This window comes from Plectrocnemia conspersa, unplaced genomic scaffold, assembly GCF_051122295.1.
Source record: "Plectrocnemia conspersa isolate PC_06_02 unplaced genomic scaffold, ASM5112229v1 ptg000013l, whole genome shotgun sequence".
Classification (NCBI taxonomy): Eukaryota; Metazoa; Arthropoda; class Insecta; order Trichoptera; family Polycentropodidae; genus Plectrocnemia; species Plectrocnemia conspersa.
Window position 1 is genome coordinate 27,094,951 of NW_028277177.1, and position 15,959 is coordinate 27,110,909.

The 15,959-nt window shown below is 26.9% G+C and overlaps 1 protein-coding gene across 1 annotated transcript; it reads right to left on the reverse strand.

The window, feature by feature from the left end:
• Positions 1 to 2,953: 2,953 nt before the first annotated feature.
• CCAP (Crustacean cardioactive peptide) lies at positions 2,954 to 11,475 on the reverse strand. The gene is made up of 5 exons (XM_088202026.1): positions 11,391 to 11,475; positions 3,826 to 3,914; positions 3,671 to 3,758; positions 3,528 to 3,577; positions 2,954 to 3,462 (listed from the first exon to the last, which is right to left on the reverse strand). The coding sequence occupies exons 2-5, from the start codon at positions 3,907 to 3,909 to the stop codon at positions 3,265 to 3,267; spliced, it is 420 nt and encodes a 139-aa protein (XP_088058152.1). The 5' UTR covers positions 3,910 to 3,914; positions 11,391 to 11,475; the 3' UTR covers positions 2,954 to 3,264.
• Between the last annotated feature and the right edge of the window lie 4,484 nt (positions 11,476 to 15,959).

Genomic DNA, 15,959 nt, shown 5'->3' on the forward strand with positions numbered 1-15,959 from the left:
AAGCAGTAATAATTTTAATGCCTGCACTACACTCTCTGGAAGTTGGCCATGGTTGGCCGAGGACGGAGAATATAGTGGGTTACTTCGGTGCTACTTTGGTCGAGTTCAGTTGTGCCCGCTCTAAAATCTCTCGGAAGTTGTCCGAGGTTACCGAGAACAGGAGGTAAAGTGGGAATAATTCAGTCGACTTTGCCAGCTTCGCGCGCTTCCGAACATTGTCGGCAAACGAACCGAAGTCAAAAAAAACGAAGTTGGAGCTGCTCTTTCGAGCGCGAGTAATGAGATACTTCCCCTTTCGCTCTCTCGCGTGTTAAGTGACGACAGTGAGAGAGATAATGATATGGTTTTTCGCAAACTGAGATAGAACGAGTAACTCAGTTCAATTTCAGTATGCACGTAGGCGTCCTATGGTCAGCACGTATGTCGAGCGCTGCATCGTGGTTACGTGGTCAAGTTTATCGGGGCACTTGAACATAGTCTTACTGTAATCTTTGAATATTTTAGGGCACCAAAAGGAATTAATTATATTTTTGATAGTATATTCTTCTAACATATATCGTTATTATATTTTTTTTCATATAAAATTAAATAATTAATAAATAATTAGTGGTACTTGATTTTGCTTAAAAAAAGTCGTTTCGAATATCCTTATGTATTTTCCTAGATCGATTTATATAAATGTCACACCATAACGAATTCTTATTTAAAATCGATGGCGACAAATTCTAGGATAGTCACAGGTGTGGTGTTCGTATTCTGAAGTATCATTTTTATGCCTTATGGCATTTTGCAAAAGCCGACAAAGATGTTGCGTAAATTGAATGTTTACGACCGAAAAGTTTTCACTGATATTGTATTGGTGAGTGCCCACATAAACTTTTATAATTATCAGTAGCGTAATTTTAATAATATTACAATTTAAAAATTGCGATTATTTGGCACATTTTTCTATCGCGCGCAAATATGCCAGCTGTACGTGACAGAAGCCGCCGTCCGAACGTCATTCACGACCGCCGTCTGGACGGCATATGAAATTTGCGGCAGTGTCGTCGCTTACTCGTAGTCATAGGTCTCGGCCAACTTCAGTTGTAACTTCGGTTCGGACAACTTTCAGAGAGTGTAGTGCAGGCATAAAGGTTTCTCTATAGGTGACTTTACATACATAAAATATTTTGTAGTATTATTTCGTAGCGTAAGTAGCAGATTCTGTAAATGCCCCGTATGTGGCTCTTGGCATTACAATCGCGTAGTCACTGAGCCCCGAATGTGGTGCGTATTAAATATGCAAATGGTGCAAATGTATTCGGACTTCACTAGTGAAAATATATCTTCACTGTAACATTTATACATTGCACGTAAATAAATGTATATATTACTACGTATGGAAAAGTTGAAATCATATAATTTTACTAGCACCTGCTAGATAAATTATATTTTTACTGGTTAAATATATATATACCAGTGAAAATATTTTCCAATATAATTTCACTGATTTAAAAAAAAAATTTTCAGGATAAATTCGCGATTGTTTTTTTAGATTTATTTTGAGTACACTGTTTTTAGATTTTTTCGGGGGGGGGGGGGGGGGGCAAAAATTGCCTAGACAGTGCTCATTTTATTATAAATAAAATAAATATGAAAAGTAAATATATAAAACGTATTTTAAATATTTCTTTTAGTATATAAATATCTCTATGTAATATATTATAATAAAGGAACTCCTGCGAGAAATATTTTGCTCTTGCCTCAATAAAAGTTTTAAAGCTATAATTGGTTTAAGAATTTTCATTAGGTTAGGTTTAGGTTTGAACAGAAAATAAACATTTCGTAACTGTTAAATAGAGTTTCATTGATATTTTAGCGCAGTAAATAATTTCACTAGCGCCTATTAGTTAAATTATATTTTCGCTAGTAGAAATACATATCTACTAGTGAAAATGTATTTGGTTTTCACTAGTGAAATCATAACTTCACTGAAAAATACACATTTATACAGTGCATATAAATAATAATAATACCTACGTATGGAAAATTTGAAATCATATAATTATATCATCAGGGTTAATTTGTAATTTTTTTTTATATAAATGTTTAAATTAAGATAAAATTAATCAACATTTTGTTTATCTATAGTTAAATCTCCATTAATATTTACAATATTTTTTTCTCATTTTATAATAATTTTGATATTTTTCCGTATTTTAAATTGGTTATTATTAACATTATTAAGCATTTCATTATAGTAATCTATTTTTATTTTTCTTCGATAAGCAGATTTTTTTCTAGGTTAAAATAATATTAGGTTCTAGATTCCATTTATGATGACAAATATTAATATATTTAATTAAGTTATTTATTATAGATTATCATCAAACCATGGAACGTTTTCTATTGTATATATATTTATTATCTAAAGGATTGATATCTACTTTAACATGAAGCGTTTTAATTTTATTTATAAAATTAATAAAGTCTTCATTGACATTTTCTTATAATTTAAAATTGCAAGATTTTATTTTGTTTTGTAATTCTTCTCCCTTTAATTGGTTTCCGATTGTTGGCTATTTTTTTAATATTATTTAGTCATTTTATAAGCAATATATTATGCTCATTATACATTCCCTTCCGCTCGCTAGCCTGTTAAGTGACGAGTATTTAAAACAAGTATTTTAAATTTTTCTCTTTATAAATTTGTCATACGACTGTAGATCATTCAAGAAAAACCTTTACCTATAATTGTATAATCTATCTATTTTGATACAATCCGTCCAATGAAGCAATAATATATCTTCCGGGTCACCTTTAATAAGCGATACCATTGTAGTCGCTTCCGATGATGACGTATCATCGGAATGTAGTCGCTTCCAAGATACGTATCACGATACTTTTGGTGTTACGATTCTTTCTTTGTGTATTAAAGATCATAAATTAATTAAAATAATGATTGCGATTGAGTAGGTTTTATTATTTCTGTCGTACTAGGGATTTATGTACTAAAATTGTTAACAAATACTTTGCTTAAACGTTTAATTCAAATACTCTTACAACACTTTTAATTATTAATATAATGAAATTTTTATACAAAATAAACTAAATAATAATATGTTTTAATAACTTCATAATACTGATTAAATACGTACCATTTACATAATAGATATTTTTCAACAAATACAAAACAAAAATACAATATATTAATGAGTACGATATTTTAAAATTATTTATTAATTAATTGAACTTTTTTAGATAATTATTCGTCTTGTTAGTTTACTGCATATTCATGGAATTCATCGATAGAGGGTAAGGCAAGCTCTTGCTCAGTTGTCTCCTCCTCATTAGCTCTGCTCCAGCTTCTTGGATAGCTTCCCAAAGTTTAGCCTCTGACATTATTTGTCTTGATATATCATCGCCAGCTGAATCTGCCGACATATCCAAGAAAGACTCGATGGAATCGTCCATAGGGATCTAAGTATAAAAGTATAGTTTTTATATGTTATATTAATAAATAAATAATATTAATTATTATAAACCTTGCGAATCTTCTGCTCGAGTGGCGGCGATGACCTCTTGCGACCGCATCCTATAATTTAAAAAATATTAAGGAGAATCTAAGTAATTTATCCTGCTACAATAATTTTAATATCCATTCTAATTTTTGTAGTTTTTGACTTACCTGTGAATGCGTTGCAGAATGGCCTCTTGCGTGGTTCAGATACAATCTCTGTAGGAAGGTCTTCAAGTCTGTCGTAATTTCTGCCCAACTGAACATTAATACATATATTTTAAATATCATTAGATATTATATGACGCTATTCAATAATTACTTACGGATCTCTGAGATGAAACAATCCGAGGTAACAGCGCGAAGCAAGTTACCAACAGACATGTGAAAATAACTGTCTTCATAGCCATGTTATCTATAATAAAAAAATACAATTTAAATACGTCTTATATTTGCTTATTATATATATTTCATTTCATTTAAACTTTAATTCACTTCTGTGAATTTTGGTCTATTGAAAAAAAAATAGTACAATGTAAAAGTTTTAAAGCGAAATAAATAAAGACATAATTAATCAAAGCGCGCACAATGAAAGTAAACGTTCAAAGGCGAGAGAAAATTAAGTGAGATTTCGAAAGGGATAATTGAACCGCAAATTTTAGACTCTTGACGTTTTAGTTAAAATTTCCCTTTTATTGCTGTGCTACGTATGTCAGAAATAACGCTGATTAATTATATTTATATGACATAAATCGTTAGCTTCCAATTAAACGATTGGACATATTGTGTATCAGCTTAAAAGGTTGTCAAATATATTAGTTATTAAAAATACTCATTTAACTAATTTCAAATGATAAATTGGATTATTCATAACATGAATAAAAACACTTTATGTGATTAAAGTTTCGGTTAAAGGTTAAGCAATACAATTATAAACGAAAAATTAGGTTATTAAGTATGAACGAGCAGGTTTTTTTTTATTTATACATTAGTTTGTATAATCAGTCACGATAAAAATTGTTAAATACCATGATCCCAGATATTATAGGTACTAGCTATTAACTTATAACACTGATCTATCGACATAGACCATCAATAGTTTCAATATATATAATATATTCAAATACAATTTTGGCAACTCCTGGTATATACCCAATAAAGATATTCATATATATGTGTTTTCCTTAACCTCTCTATCATTTAAAGTGACAGGCGCCTTAATTGTATTAAAAGTTTGTTCAGAAGCGCAGAGAAACACCCACATATGTAAAACCTGAGAGGCACATAATAATGGATTCCAATAAGAATGTACGATACTGTTCCTTCAATATAGACTCTTTTGATTAATTAGAATTTACGGCCCCTGATTTATTTGTGTGGGCCACTTGAAGAGACTAGTAAATGACAACAATATCAATCAGAACATTCATACTAAAATAATAAATTTGGAGCCAAAAAGCTGTATTATCGTAAAAATATATTCTCGCGAATTTCTTGCGCTCTAGAATATCACTTACTCAAATCAATGTTACATGCCAGATTTTACGAATACATCTACACTTGATAACTTGCCTAGGGCAGTAATCATCCAGCTTCTTAATACGCTGTCATTGTACGTCGGACTGTTAACCTAAATAATACATCGCAATTGTATATTGCGATGTATTATTTAGGTGGCCGATGAAGGTTTGAGCTCTGATAAAAGTAAAAGCCGACGATTACATTGAAAAGGTTAACCTTGTCTTCGAATCGACAGGTCATCGATGGGGTGATAACGATGAACATTGGCCATCGACGTGGTGATAATGCCCACCTTATCGCGTGCGTTTTTCCAATAAGGCCCCCAGCGGGGGCAGAGTGGTGCGTCGGAGTGGCGAGCAGCGGGGCGCTGCGCCCCCGAGCCATTGCCGGCCACGACCTACACGATTCCCGTTTTAGTCCGACACGACAGCGATAAAGACTAATAACCCTTCTCGCACAGCAATAACTGTTTCCGCAGCTGTTCTAATTTCGATTGTGGGTGCTTCTGCATTCTTCTCGGAACGAAGACCGATTGACCTTATGTGCTCGCTCGATAATGGCTATTATCTCGATGGCCAATCATCCCTTAAAACAGAACGACTCTTCGGAAAGTTTTCTTTTGCTTGGACTTCTTTGGGATAATTCAATGCATATACATTTCTTTTGTTTTGCATTTACATTATTCGAGGGCCTCGTTTCAAGTCCTTTTTATTGCTAACGTGTATGTTTTATATTGAAAATCTGTTAGAATAATCAGATTGTATTACCAGTTTCAATTACTAATTAGTGAATAAATAATATCACGGATCTTACTTATGATAAATGCTGTTTCATTCAATTTACATTTAGTTAAACGTATCAATAGTTATTATATAAATTTTAATTAAGAGCGCTATATGTTTGTTGAGCGCAAAAAAACTCTTTGAGTTTGAAACATATAGATTCTCATTAGATTAATCTCAACTAGGGATTCCGTTTCGAGACAACTCGGAAATTCAGAGAATCGAGAAAAAAATGAATACAACTTTATCACTAAAAATGTTCACAGAAAAAAGAAGAAATAGGCAGCTCATTGGTTTAAAATATTTTTTACAGATGTTCTACCATGTTGCCAATTAAAATTATTTTCGAAGTTACTCTCATAAAACATATTTAAATATTAGGGAAAATTGATTAGAACGACATTTTCTAATTTAGATAGTTCGGAATCATATACAATAATAATTAATGAAAAAAACATTAATAATCATATAGACCACCACAATATTTTTTTAGTTAAAAATTATACATGTAGTCGACAAAATGAATTGAATATTTTGCAACCAATCAGATAGCGGGCTCAAAGTCTAAATTTTCTATTTAAATATTTGCTCACAATTGAGCCAACATCAACGGAAAGCGAGCGAGTATTCTCACCCGCAGATGTAATTATACAAATACTGTTTTGTATATATGTAAATAAAACTGCGTTTTTTATAGTTGTTATATAAATAATAAATAAATATAATAAAATATATGCCTTTAAATATTAAAAAAAAAAATGCATTTATTAAAAAAAAAAAATTTAATAAAGCTTTATTTAACATATTTTTGTACTTTGTCCTATCATGTGTCATCTGATGCGTTTCGTGAAATTTAATTTTTGTATTTTATAAACTTATTTTGATATATTTATTTTAATAATTAGAATATTGTAATATAATTATAACTTTAAAATATATAATTTTAAGCATTATTTTTTTTTTAGTTTGAAAGTTTAATTTTTTATTTAATACAATAGAACATTTATTCTACAATAAAAATTAGCACAAAATATCAATGTTAATTAATCAGTGGTTTGTAAATTAGCGTATTAAATCTACAATCATTGTATTATTATTGGTAGAATACAATCGAAAAATCCATGACCCATTCAAATAGTTATATCTTTAAAAAAATAATTATAGACACGATTAATAATATTATTATATAATCTTTTATTAATTTAATGTAATTTTTTACTAAATTTATTGGTTCAATTATTAAATAATTATTTTTAATCAAATAGTTTTTTATTAAATGATTAAGCATTTATCGAAGGGCACATTAGAGCAGAAAATCGCTGAATTGGGCTTTAAAGGCTAAAAAAGCCTCTTTTATCCACAACAAAAACAGAATAAGGGAGCCTAAGTAAATTCAGATAAAATTATGTCTATATTATACAGTAATGAATGGGAAGAAGTAAATATTTATTTACCTAATATTAATTATAGCACAAATTCAGCTTTTCTAATCAGATAAATTGATTTTGAAATATTAATTAAAAGGAATAGATTTAAAAAGTTTCACTTTCATGTAACAGTAAAAAAAACAAAATTTTTGTGACGATTTGAAGTGCAATTATCTGTTTAGGTCTGGAACCCCAATACTTTCTAAATTAACCTATGAACCGAATTAAATATTTAAATGTAATAAAAATACTATAGTACCTTAAATAGTAGAAAAAACATAATAAAATCAGTCTATTTTTTTATAAATATTAATAATCTACCATCTTCCATGGCCTTCCAGTTCTTCTAAATAAAATTCCATAAAAAATGTTTAAGACGTAATGAATAATAGATTAATATAAAAAATTAAAGAGATTAGAAATTTGAATAAAAAATTAATAATTTTATACAAAAATGCATAGAATAGGTAAATTAATGCCGTTTCAAAGGTTAAGGGCAGTTTCACTAAATACTAGATTAGTAACTATGTTTTATGCAGTAATTAATAATGTATGCGATAGTAATAAATTAGTTGTGTATAAAAGATTTTATTTTATTTAAAAAATGACTAACATTTTTACTTATGTGATTGAGGGATTATTTAAGGATATTTAATTAGTATTATTTATTGAATTTTAATCAGTGATTTTAAGTTATATATAAACAAAATAGGTTTTAACTCTATCTTATGAATGTGTGGAATATATTTTTGTATATACTTTTTAAGAACAAATTGTATTAATATCAATTACATGTTTTTTCCATTTCCCACAGAATGATGTGCTTAATAGCTAAAAGGGCTAGATCTTATTTTTTTCTGAACGAAAAAACTTACGTGTATAGTAAGAAAGTAAACAAATAAAAAAGTAAACACATTTATGTAAATAAGCATATTAATATTTATATAACTTTTGAGTTACGTGAGTTTACACCATTAATACTAGTGAAGACAATATATTTTAAATATATACTGAAAGCTTAGTCGTAGTTAAACTACGTTTTTTTAAATATATTTAAAAAAAACTTAAATACGTATTGTAGTATAAATTAGTTAAAAGATTTTCTATATATTATATTTTCATTAACAGCTAAATAAATATTTTATTTATAATAAATTGTTATATTTAAAAAAAGTTATTCTAAATATTTTGTAGTCAACTACTAACATAAAAATGTTATAGTATTTTATAAAAAATAGACTATTTCTTATGGTAAAAATGTTACATAAACAAGTAGTTTAATGTAACTTGTGTATTTCAATATACAATTTCGTAATTAGAAAAAGCTAGAAATAGATCTACTATCACTAATTTAATCTCTAAGATGCAATAGTAACTTGAAAAACATTTGAACCCAGATCTTTCAGGTATTTGGTTATTAACTTTAACTACTGATTAAAAAAAATAATATATTGAGTATTTTTTCATAATAAAAATATATGAAAATAATAAATACGAGTTATATGTTATTATAATTTGCATTGAGAAAGCTCAAGGGAAAAAGAGACATGTATTTGATTGACACATTGATAGACTGCATATGTTATGTCTATATATATATAAAGAAAAAATATTCATCTTAAGTTATAAATCATTATTTAAGTATATATCATTAGTTTCGAGGAAATTGTTAAGATCTCAGTTTATTTTAAATAAACAATCTTTTAACGACGTGGTTAATTCATTAGTAAGAAGGTGTATATGTAATTTGAGAGAAGAAAATTGAACGTTATTCAAAGTACGTTTTGAATTTTCGTTACAGTAATGGGTATGCTATTTTTGAATTATTGTAAATTCCTTATAAATGTGTTTCGAAATAAATTTAACTTAAAATTTAATTTAGAATTTTTCTCAATAAATATCAATTTCTTGATGTTAAGTAAAATGAGATTTATACAATACATATCTATAAGTACTTACATTATAAAAATAATTTTCATTACCAAGATACAGTAAAATGTAATAAATAAAATAAGTACATAGCTTTTCACAATAATATAAATAGTAACGTCTATAATATATATATATTGCGTCCAGCTATTTTTGTTTGTATGATAATATCGCAAATGTATTTACTATTATATAATATATATATTTACATATAAGAGTTCCATATGTGGAACAATCGTCTGACTTTTACGAGATGAATTTTAATAAAGAATCGTTTATTCCTAGAGCCGGAAAAGTGCTGCGTGAAATTCTTTAGAAGTATGGAATGTGAATTTTTATGGATAACTAAGTGCTTGCTGTCGCTCAGACAAAATCTAGGCCTGCCAGTAGCTGATTCGAGCTACGTGCTCATAATCTCACGCTATGCACTCGAAACCTTGCATATTTGATAATAAAACTCACACTAATTATTTGTATTTATGTGTATTATGCATTATTTTTTGGTCAACCAATTAAAATATTTATTTATCAAAATTATTTTTGATTTTGCTCCATTTAAAATTTAAATATTTCTAAAATTAATATTATTTATACCAATGTAATGATCGTTAGCAATTATTATGAATCATTTTGAATCATGTTCGTCATTATTATAAAATTACAATGCAAAAAGTAATTTATAAAATACGATTTAATTGTGTCATAAAATTATATTTTAAGCCGTAAATCTATGATACTAAAAATGATAGCAATTCAATAAACTCTTGAGTGGATTTATTATAATCGCAGTAGTATTAGTAATAGCAAATAATGCTTTTTAAAAATTTAACACTCTAAAATTTATAAAACGATAGCAAAGAATTATTTATATTTTTTTAAAAAACCTTTAATAAAATTATCATGTAAAATAATTTTAAAATCTGTTAGAATAACTATATTTAAAAAAAATAATGCAATGAAATTTAAAATAAGATAGTGGAGAATTATTTTATAATTGTTTTTTAAGGCTTTATAAAAATCAATGTTAAAATAATTAAAAAATCTGGTAAAATAACTTTTTATTTTTACTGAAGATTTAATACAGTGAAATTTTTAATTAGATTGCAAGGAATTATTTCATGTGTGTTTTTGAAAATCTTATTAAAATACAAGGCTTTATAAAAACTTCTAATTCTGTCGAAGACATAGATAGTGTTTAGCAAATGTTATCTCATGTAAAAAAATTGTTAGTTGTATTTCTGGTTAGAAATAGTGTGAAATTAATGCGTAATAATAATACGAGTAATCAATAATTTTTTTGCAAATTTAATGGAATTTAAAAATGGTGAAAATGTATTATTTTTATCTAGTGTACAGTACATAATTATTAAATATTATTGAGAATAAAATCATTAAAGAGGCGATAATCGATAATATAATTTCACTGCGGAGTGACGAATTTATTGACATATATAAAATATTACTGGCATATAACTGCGAAATAAGAGATATTTTTTTATATAGTCAAAGAAATATTAAGGTATTTATTTAAACTTAAAATAAAATTATTGTAACTATAGAAATATCTAAAACACTTTTCATGAAGTCCAACATATTTAAAAGCATAAAATTTGATTTTACTTTGGAGAAAAATTAAATTTTTAAGAAGCAAAATTGCACAAAATTAAGCTAATAAATGTATAGTAAAAAAACGTTAATATATATGGTTTTGAATATATCTGATATACAATGGTATGCATTATAACATATTTAACCAAATAGTTATATGTATCTTACTTTATTTGCCATTATTAAAATTTAGTTAGTAAAATTAATTTTCTCGAGAAATTAAAATAGGGTTTAAATGCAAAGCGAAAAACTTTTCAATCATAAAAATATATTATTCTTTATATATTAGGAGTTGAAAAAAATTGTAACAGCATTTTATTTATATATTCTCTATTATAAATTAAACTTGATTAATGCGTACAATAAAAAAATAATGCTAATATTCAATATTGAAAGAAATCTTTGGAATTAAAAATTCAATATTGAAAGAAATCTTTGGAATTTTTATTAAAACTGTAAATGATTAGATTCAAAGCAGAATTTCAATACATTATGTAATCATAAATACACAATACATTTATTATTATTTTTAAATTTAGAATAAAATTAATTGTAGAATAAATGTATACCATTCGTTGTAAAATTCAATATTAAATTATTAACCACATAATAACTATCTCTCACCTTTGATCAAGCCTCTCTGGAACACCAACCGGAAGCTCGGAAAACGGCGGAAGTGTAAGAGTGTCGTCTCGCGTATCAGCCGGTGCGGTCGAAGCGTATGAGAACAACAACGTCCTGTTTTGCCCTTATATACAAAACGCGACACCCAAGGGTATGGGGGTTGAATTCAAACACACCCACACCACTGCACAGCGAGAGCGTGAACGTTTTCTCTGTTAAACGAGGGCAGTTTTTCGGACAATTACGCCTAATGGATTTAGGCACGTACGTGAAAAAATAAAGCCCTCCTATGAAGTTTTCAATTAAATTGGCGGCGAAGGTGAATTTGACAGGGCGTCAATCGAGTTATATCATTCACACGCTCGGATTAGGTACATTTTTTACTGTTTTATTTTAAATCGAGCATTGAAAACAACGGGGAGCTTACTCTTTTATTTGTTTTATATTACACTATACTCTTTTTCCAACAATGATAAAATAACTCGATGTAAACGTAACACGCTGATTTCAGCTGTTAAGTTACATTAGGTGTAATCGAATTTATTTTTCCTTAACAGAATATTTTTTATAAACTGTTTTTATGGTAGATATACGTATTGAGTATATATTTTATTTAAATCTATATTTTTAACTTTAATTTGTAATTAAAAAAAATTAAGTAGAAAAAATAATGTTTCTACATATGTAAAAATCTCAACAAAATTATTGTTTTTATTGTATTTTTTATGTATTACAATAACTATTGCTAATGGGTTTTTTTTCTTGCTAGTATTCTTCATTATCATAACGCATTGAGAAAACCTGTCAATTATTCGTAAAAATATTTATTAGTAAAAAAATAAATAAATTTAAAAAAATTCGAGTCTGCTGCTATGGTTCGAACCTGCGGCTTCTGGGTTACCAGTCTGATCCATTACGGACTACGCTATTCTGACCTTTGTTGTTGTGTTGATAATGTTTACTGACTTGTTATAACGGAAAATTTAAAATAAATTAAAATAAAATATAACTGGCATCTATTGATTTTAAGTTATAATAACAATTAAAATAAAAAAATAGTGATCTATTTTATAGTCTCCTATCTATCCTATTGCAATGCCTTACATTTACATAGAATTTTAACGAAATATTTTCACTGATAAAAATATGTTATTATTTATCACTTTATTACTCTTCAATATATTAAAAATATACTGAAAATATTAATTGTAAAAATATGCCGTTTCCAAAACAACACACAGCACATAGCAAAAAAATAATATTAAAATGATTTCGCGCGGCTGTTTACTTGAAACATGTTTAACATACCAAAAAACTATATAGCAAATTCATTTAATTTAATCTTATTTCTTTAGTAAGTTTAAAGTAAAAGTAAGAATATAGTAAGCATACCAGAATTTTATCAGTTAATACCGTTAACCCGTATAACGAATATCGATCTTCCTGTGTATAAGATAATTTTAAATACTGAAACAGTATTTATATTAAATAAACTTCCCTTAAAAAAATATTTCTCGTTATACTCAGATCAAATCTGAAACTATTTTACTTTTAGTGTGTGTAGGTTTTTTAAGCAACGATTTTATTCAATAATAAAATTTATAGTCGATATAAAACAACAATAAAATATTATGATTTTAGATAAAAGTTACAAAAAAATGTCATTAAATTTAATCGAAGTAAAATTATGCTTATAAGTTATAACTATGTAAAATATGATAAAAAACTAAAATAAAATATATTCTACTTCAATAATTTATAATTATAATGTATTACTTAAAATATGTCTCTTTAAATTAAAGCATAGTATATTATATTTATTTATGAATATACTCTTTAAAATGAGCTTAGAGTATTTTGTCAAAGTAAAATTGTTACCTTTTAGGAAAGATTATCAGTGGGTACAAAATCTAACATATATTTGTGGTAAATGTCATATTGTATTTATAAACAAATTTGTATTTTAGTAATATTGAGAGTCTATTATTAACACAAGTCTAGTATATACTTTTATTTTTGTAGAACAAAAACTCAAGGGCGTAAAATATACAAGGGCGTGAAAATTGCGTTTTATATATAATAAGACAAATGTTTATTTGACTATATATTATTTTTAATTGAAATGAATATATAAATAATTTCAATGCACCGACTTAAAAGGAAATTCAATAGAAGATATTGTTTTTGCTAAAGAATAAATAGTTCTCTTAAGAAAACCATAAAATTTATTATCACATTTATATCACAATATTTAAAAAAATAGAAGGTTAATCTAAGAACACTTCACCTTTATATAATATTTTCTTTAATAAATTATAATAATAAAATAAACATGCAATACCCCTCGATTATCTAGTTAATATTTATAGCAATAAATAAAATGTACGTTTTTAGAAAAGTGTGTGTATAAATTATCATTTAAAAAAATCAAAACCTTTTCTTCTCTCCATAAAAACGTAAAGTTTCTTGTTACGCTTTCCTACTATACATACATATATTCAGGAACATAATTTCAGCTTTTTCCAGAAAAAGTTGGCTAGTCAGTGGTTGTTTTTTTTAATATTTCCGTTTCATTAGGATTCATAGTAATTCATTAAAGGACTTGGTCTCTGTTTTGTCTACGTCAAAAGCAATAAAATCGTGACGTTACCATCGCAGTTGAAAAGCTCGGTTATCTAGCGTTCATATTAAGACTTTCTATAACAACATTACAATTTACAATAAGTTAGATTCAAATAAAGCATAACTAAACCGAATTTTGCCCAATAAAAGAGCGCAAAATACAATTATCTCTTCTCAGATAATCAATGAGCAATCGTGCTGGCGCCGTCGCAGTGGGAACGCTCGTTATCGACACAATTTTATTACTTTTGACGTGAATTTTTGACTTCTGAGAAGTGATAATTGTTTTTGCGCTCTCCTATTGACCAAAATTCAGTTTGAACATACTTTAACCAATATTTTAATATCAGAAATTAGTAGTAATAGCGATGAGGACAGCTTTCATATTTTTAAAACAGACAAACTATGATGTGACGCATGTCTGTACTTCTTCTTCCGGTATTTTTCTCTGAGAGATGAGTTGGCTTAGTTTGAATTTTGAACTTGCCCTAACGAAAGTTTTAAGACTAGGTTCGGTTTGGGTTTGAACAAATAGACGTTTCGAAACTCTCAAATCGAGTTTTATAGTAATTTTTGAGCAGTATTTAATTTCACTAGCACCTATCAGTTAAATTATATTGTCGCTAGTAAAAATATATATATCTACTGGTGAAAATGTATATTGTTGAATAAATCGTATTAATTAAAATAGTTTTAAAATGGTTTAATAATTATTTAAAAAAATAAAGCAAAGCTAAAATAAATTATGCGTATTCCAAAGAAAAAATAATATCTCACGGTGTACCACAGGGGGCTAAATTAGGACCATTGCTGTTTATATTATATATTAATGATATAAATAATAATATAAAAACACGTAAAATACATCTGTTTGCGGACGACATTTTAATATATTGCATTTAATATGTTTAAGTTGTAGATAATTTAATAATGAATTAAGTATAGTATAAATATGATTAAAAAATAAAGTTAAATATATGTTTATTAATTATAAAAATATGTTAGATAATAATATAAAAATAAATATAGATAAATTTTAAAGAACATATAAACACCAAAAACATTACTGTAGTATTATATTGCCCCATTATAGTTATTGTGCAATAATTTTAGATATGTTTAATAAAGTAGATAAAAGGATGTTTCCAAAATTACAAAATAGAGCAATGAGAGTAGTGTTAAATAACATTAGATATACTAGTTTTAGAAGTATGATTGATAGATTGGAATGGTTAAATGTTTAAGAAATATTGAATAAGAATATTTTAGTATTTATGTATTATATAAGTTAGAAAATAATATATATATAAATATATTTAATACTAGAAATAGAGATAATTTGGTTAATGGTCAGGTTGCTGGTACACTAAAGCCTGCAGACAGTGATTATGCATATACTTAACAGGTGTCAAAATATGATTCGATGCATAATTTATCACCCGCCTCGATACAATTGAGACCTTAAGAATTCTACTATTATTATTTTATGTGGTCTTAAATATTATTTCATATACATATTATATCAGAAATTTACAAATATTCAACCTTGTTCAGCTGTGTAATTTCATTTAAAAACTTAAATCGAAAAATATTAAATATAATTATATAAACATCGTTGTATTAGTATTTTATTTTACATATTTTTTTAATTAAAATAAAATGTCACATCACAAATAACTGTAAAACGATGACTGACATTAATCAAATTGACCGTTGTCCAATTGACGCGTGAAATTGAGTTTTTTTAAATATGTATTATGTTATAAGCATTTAAGGCAAAAAAATAATCATGTGCTCATATTAAAATGGTATATTTAGGTGAACTATTGTTTTATTATTCATGAAGGCTTTGAAGTTAGTTGCTATTACGTATGAATAATATACAAATCCGCGTCACAGTTTCTCCATCGTTTGCGTCACTCATTGTGTAATATGCATATAGATACA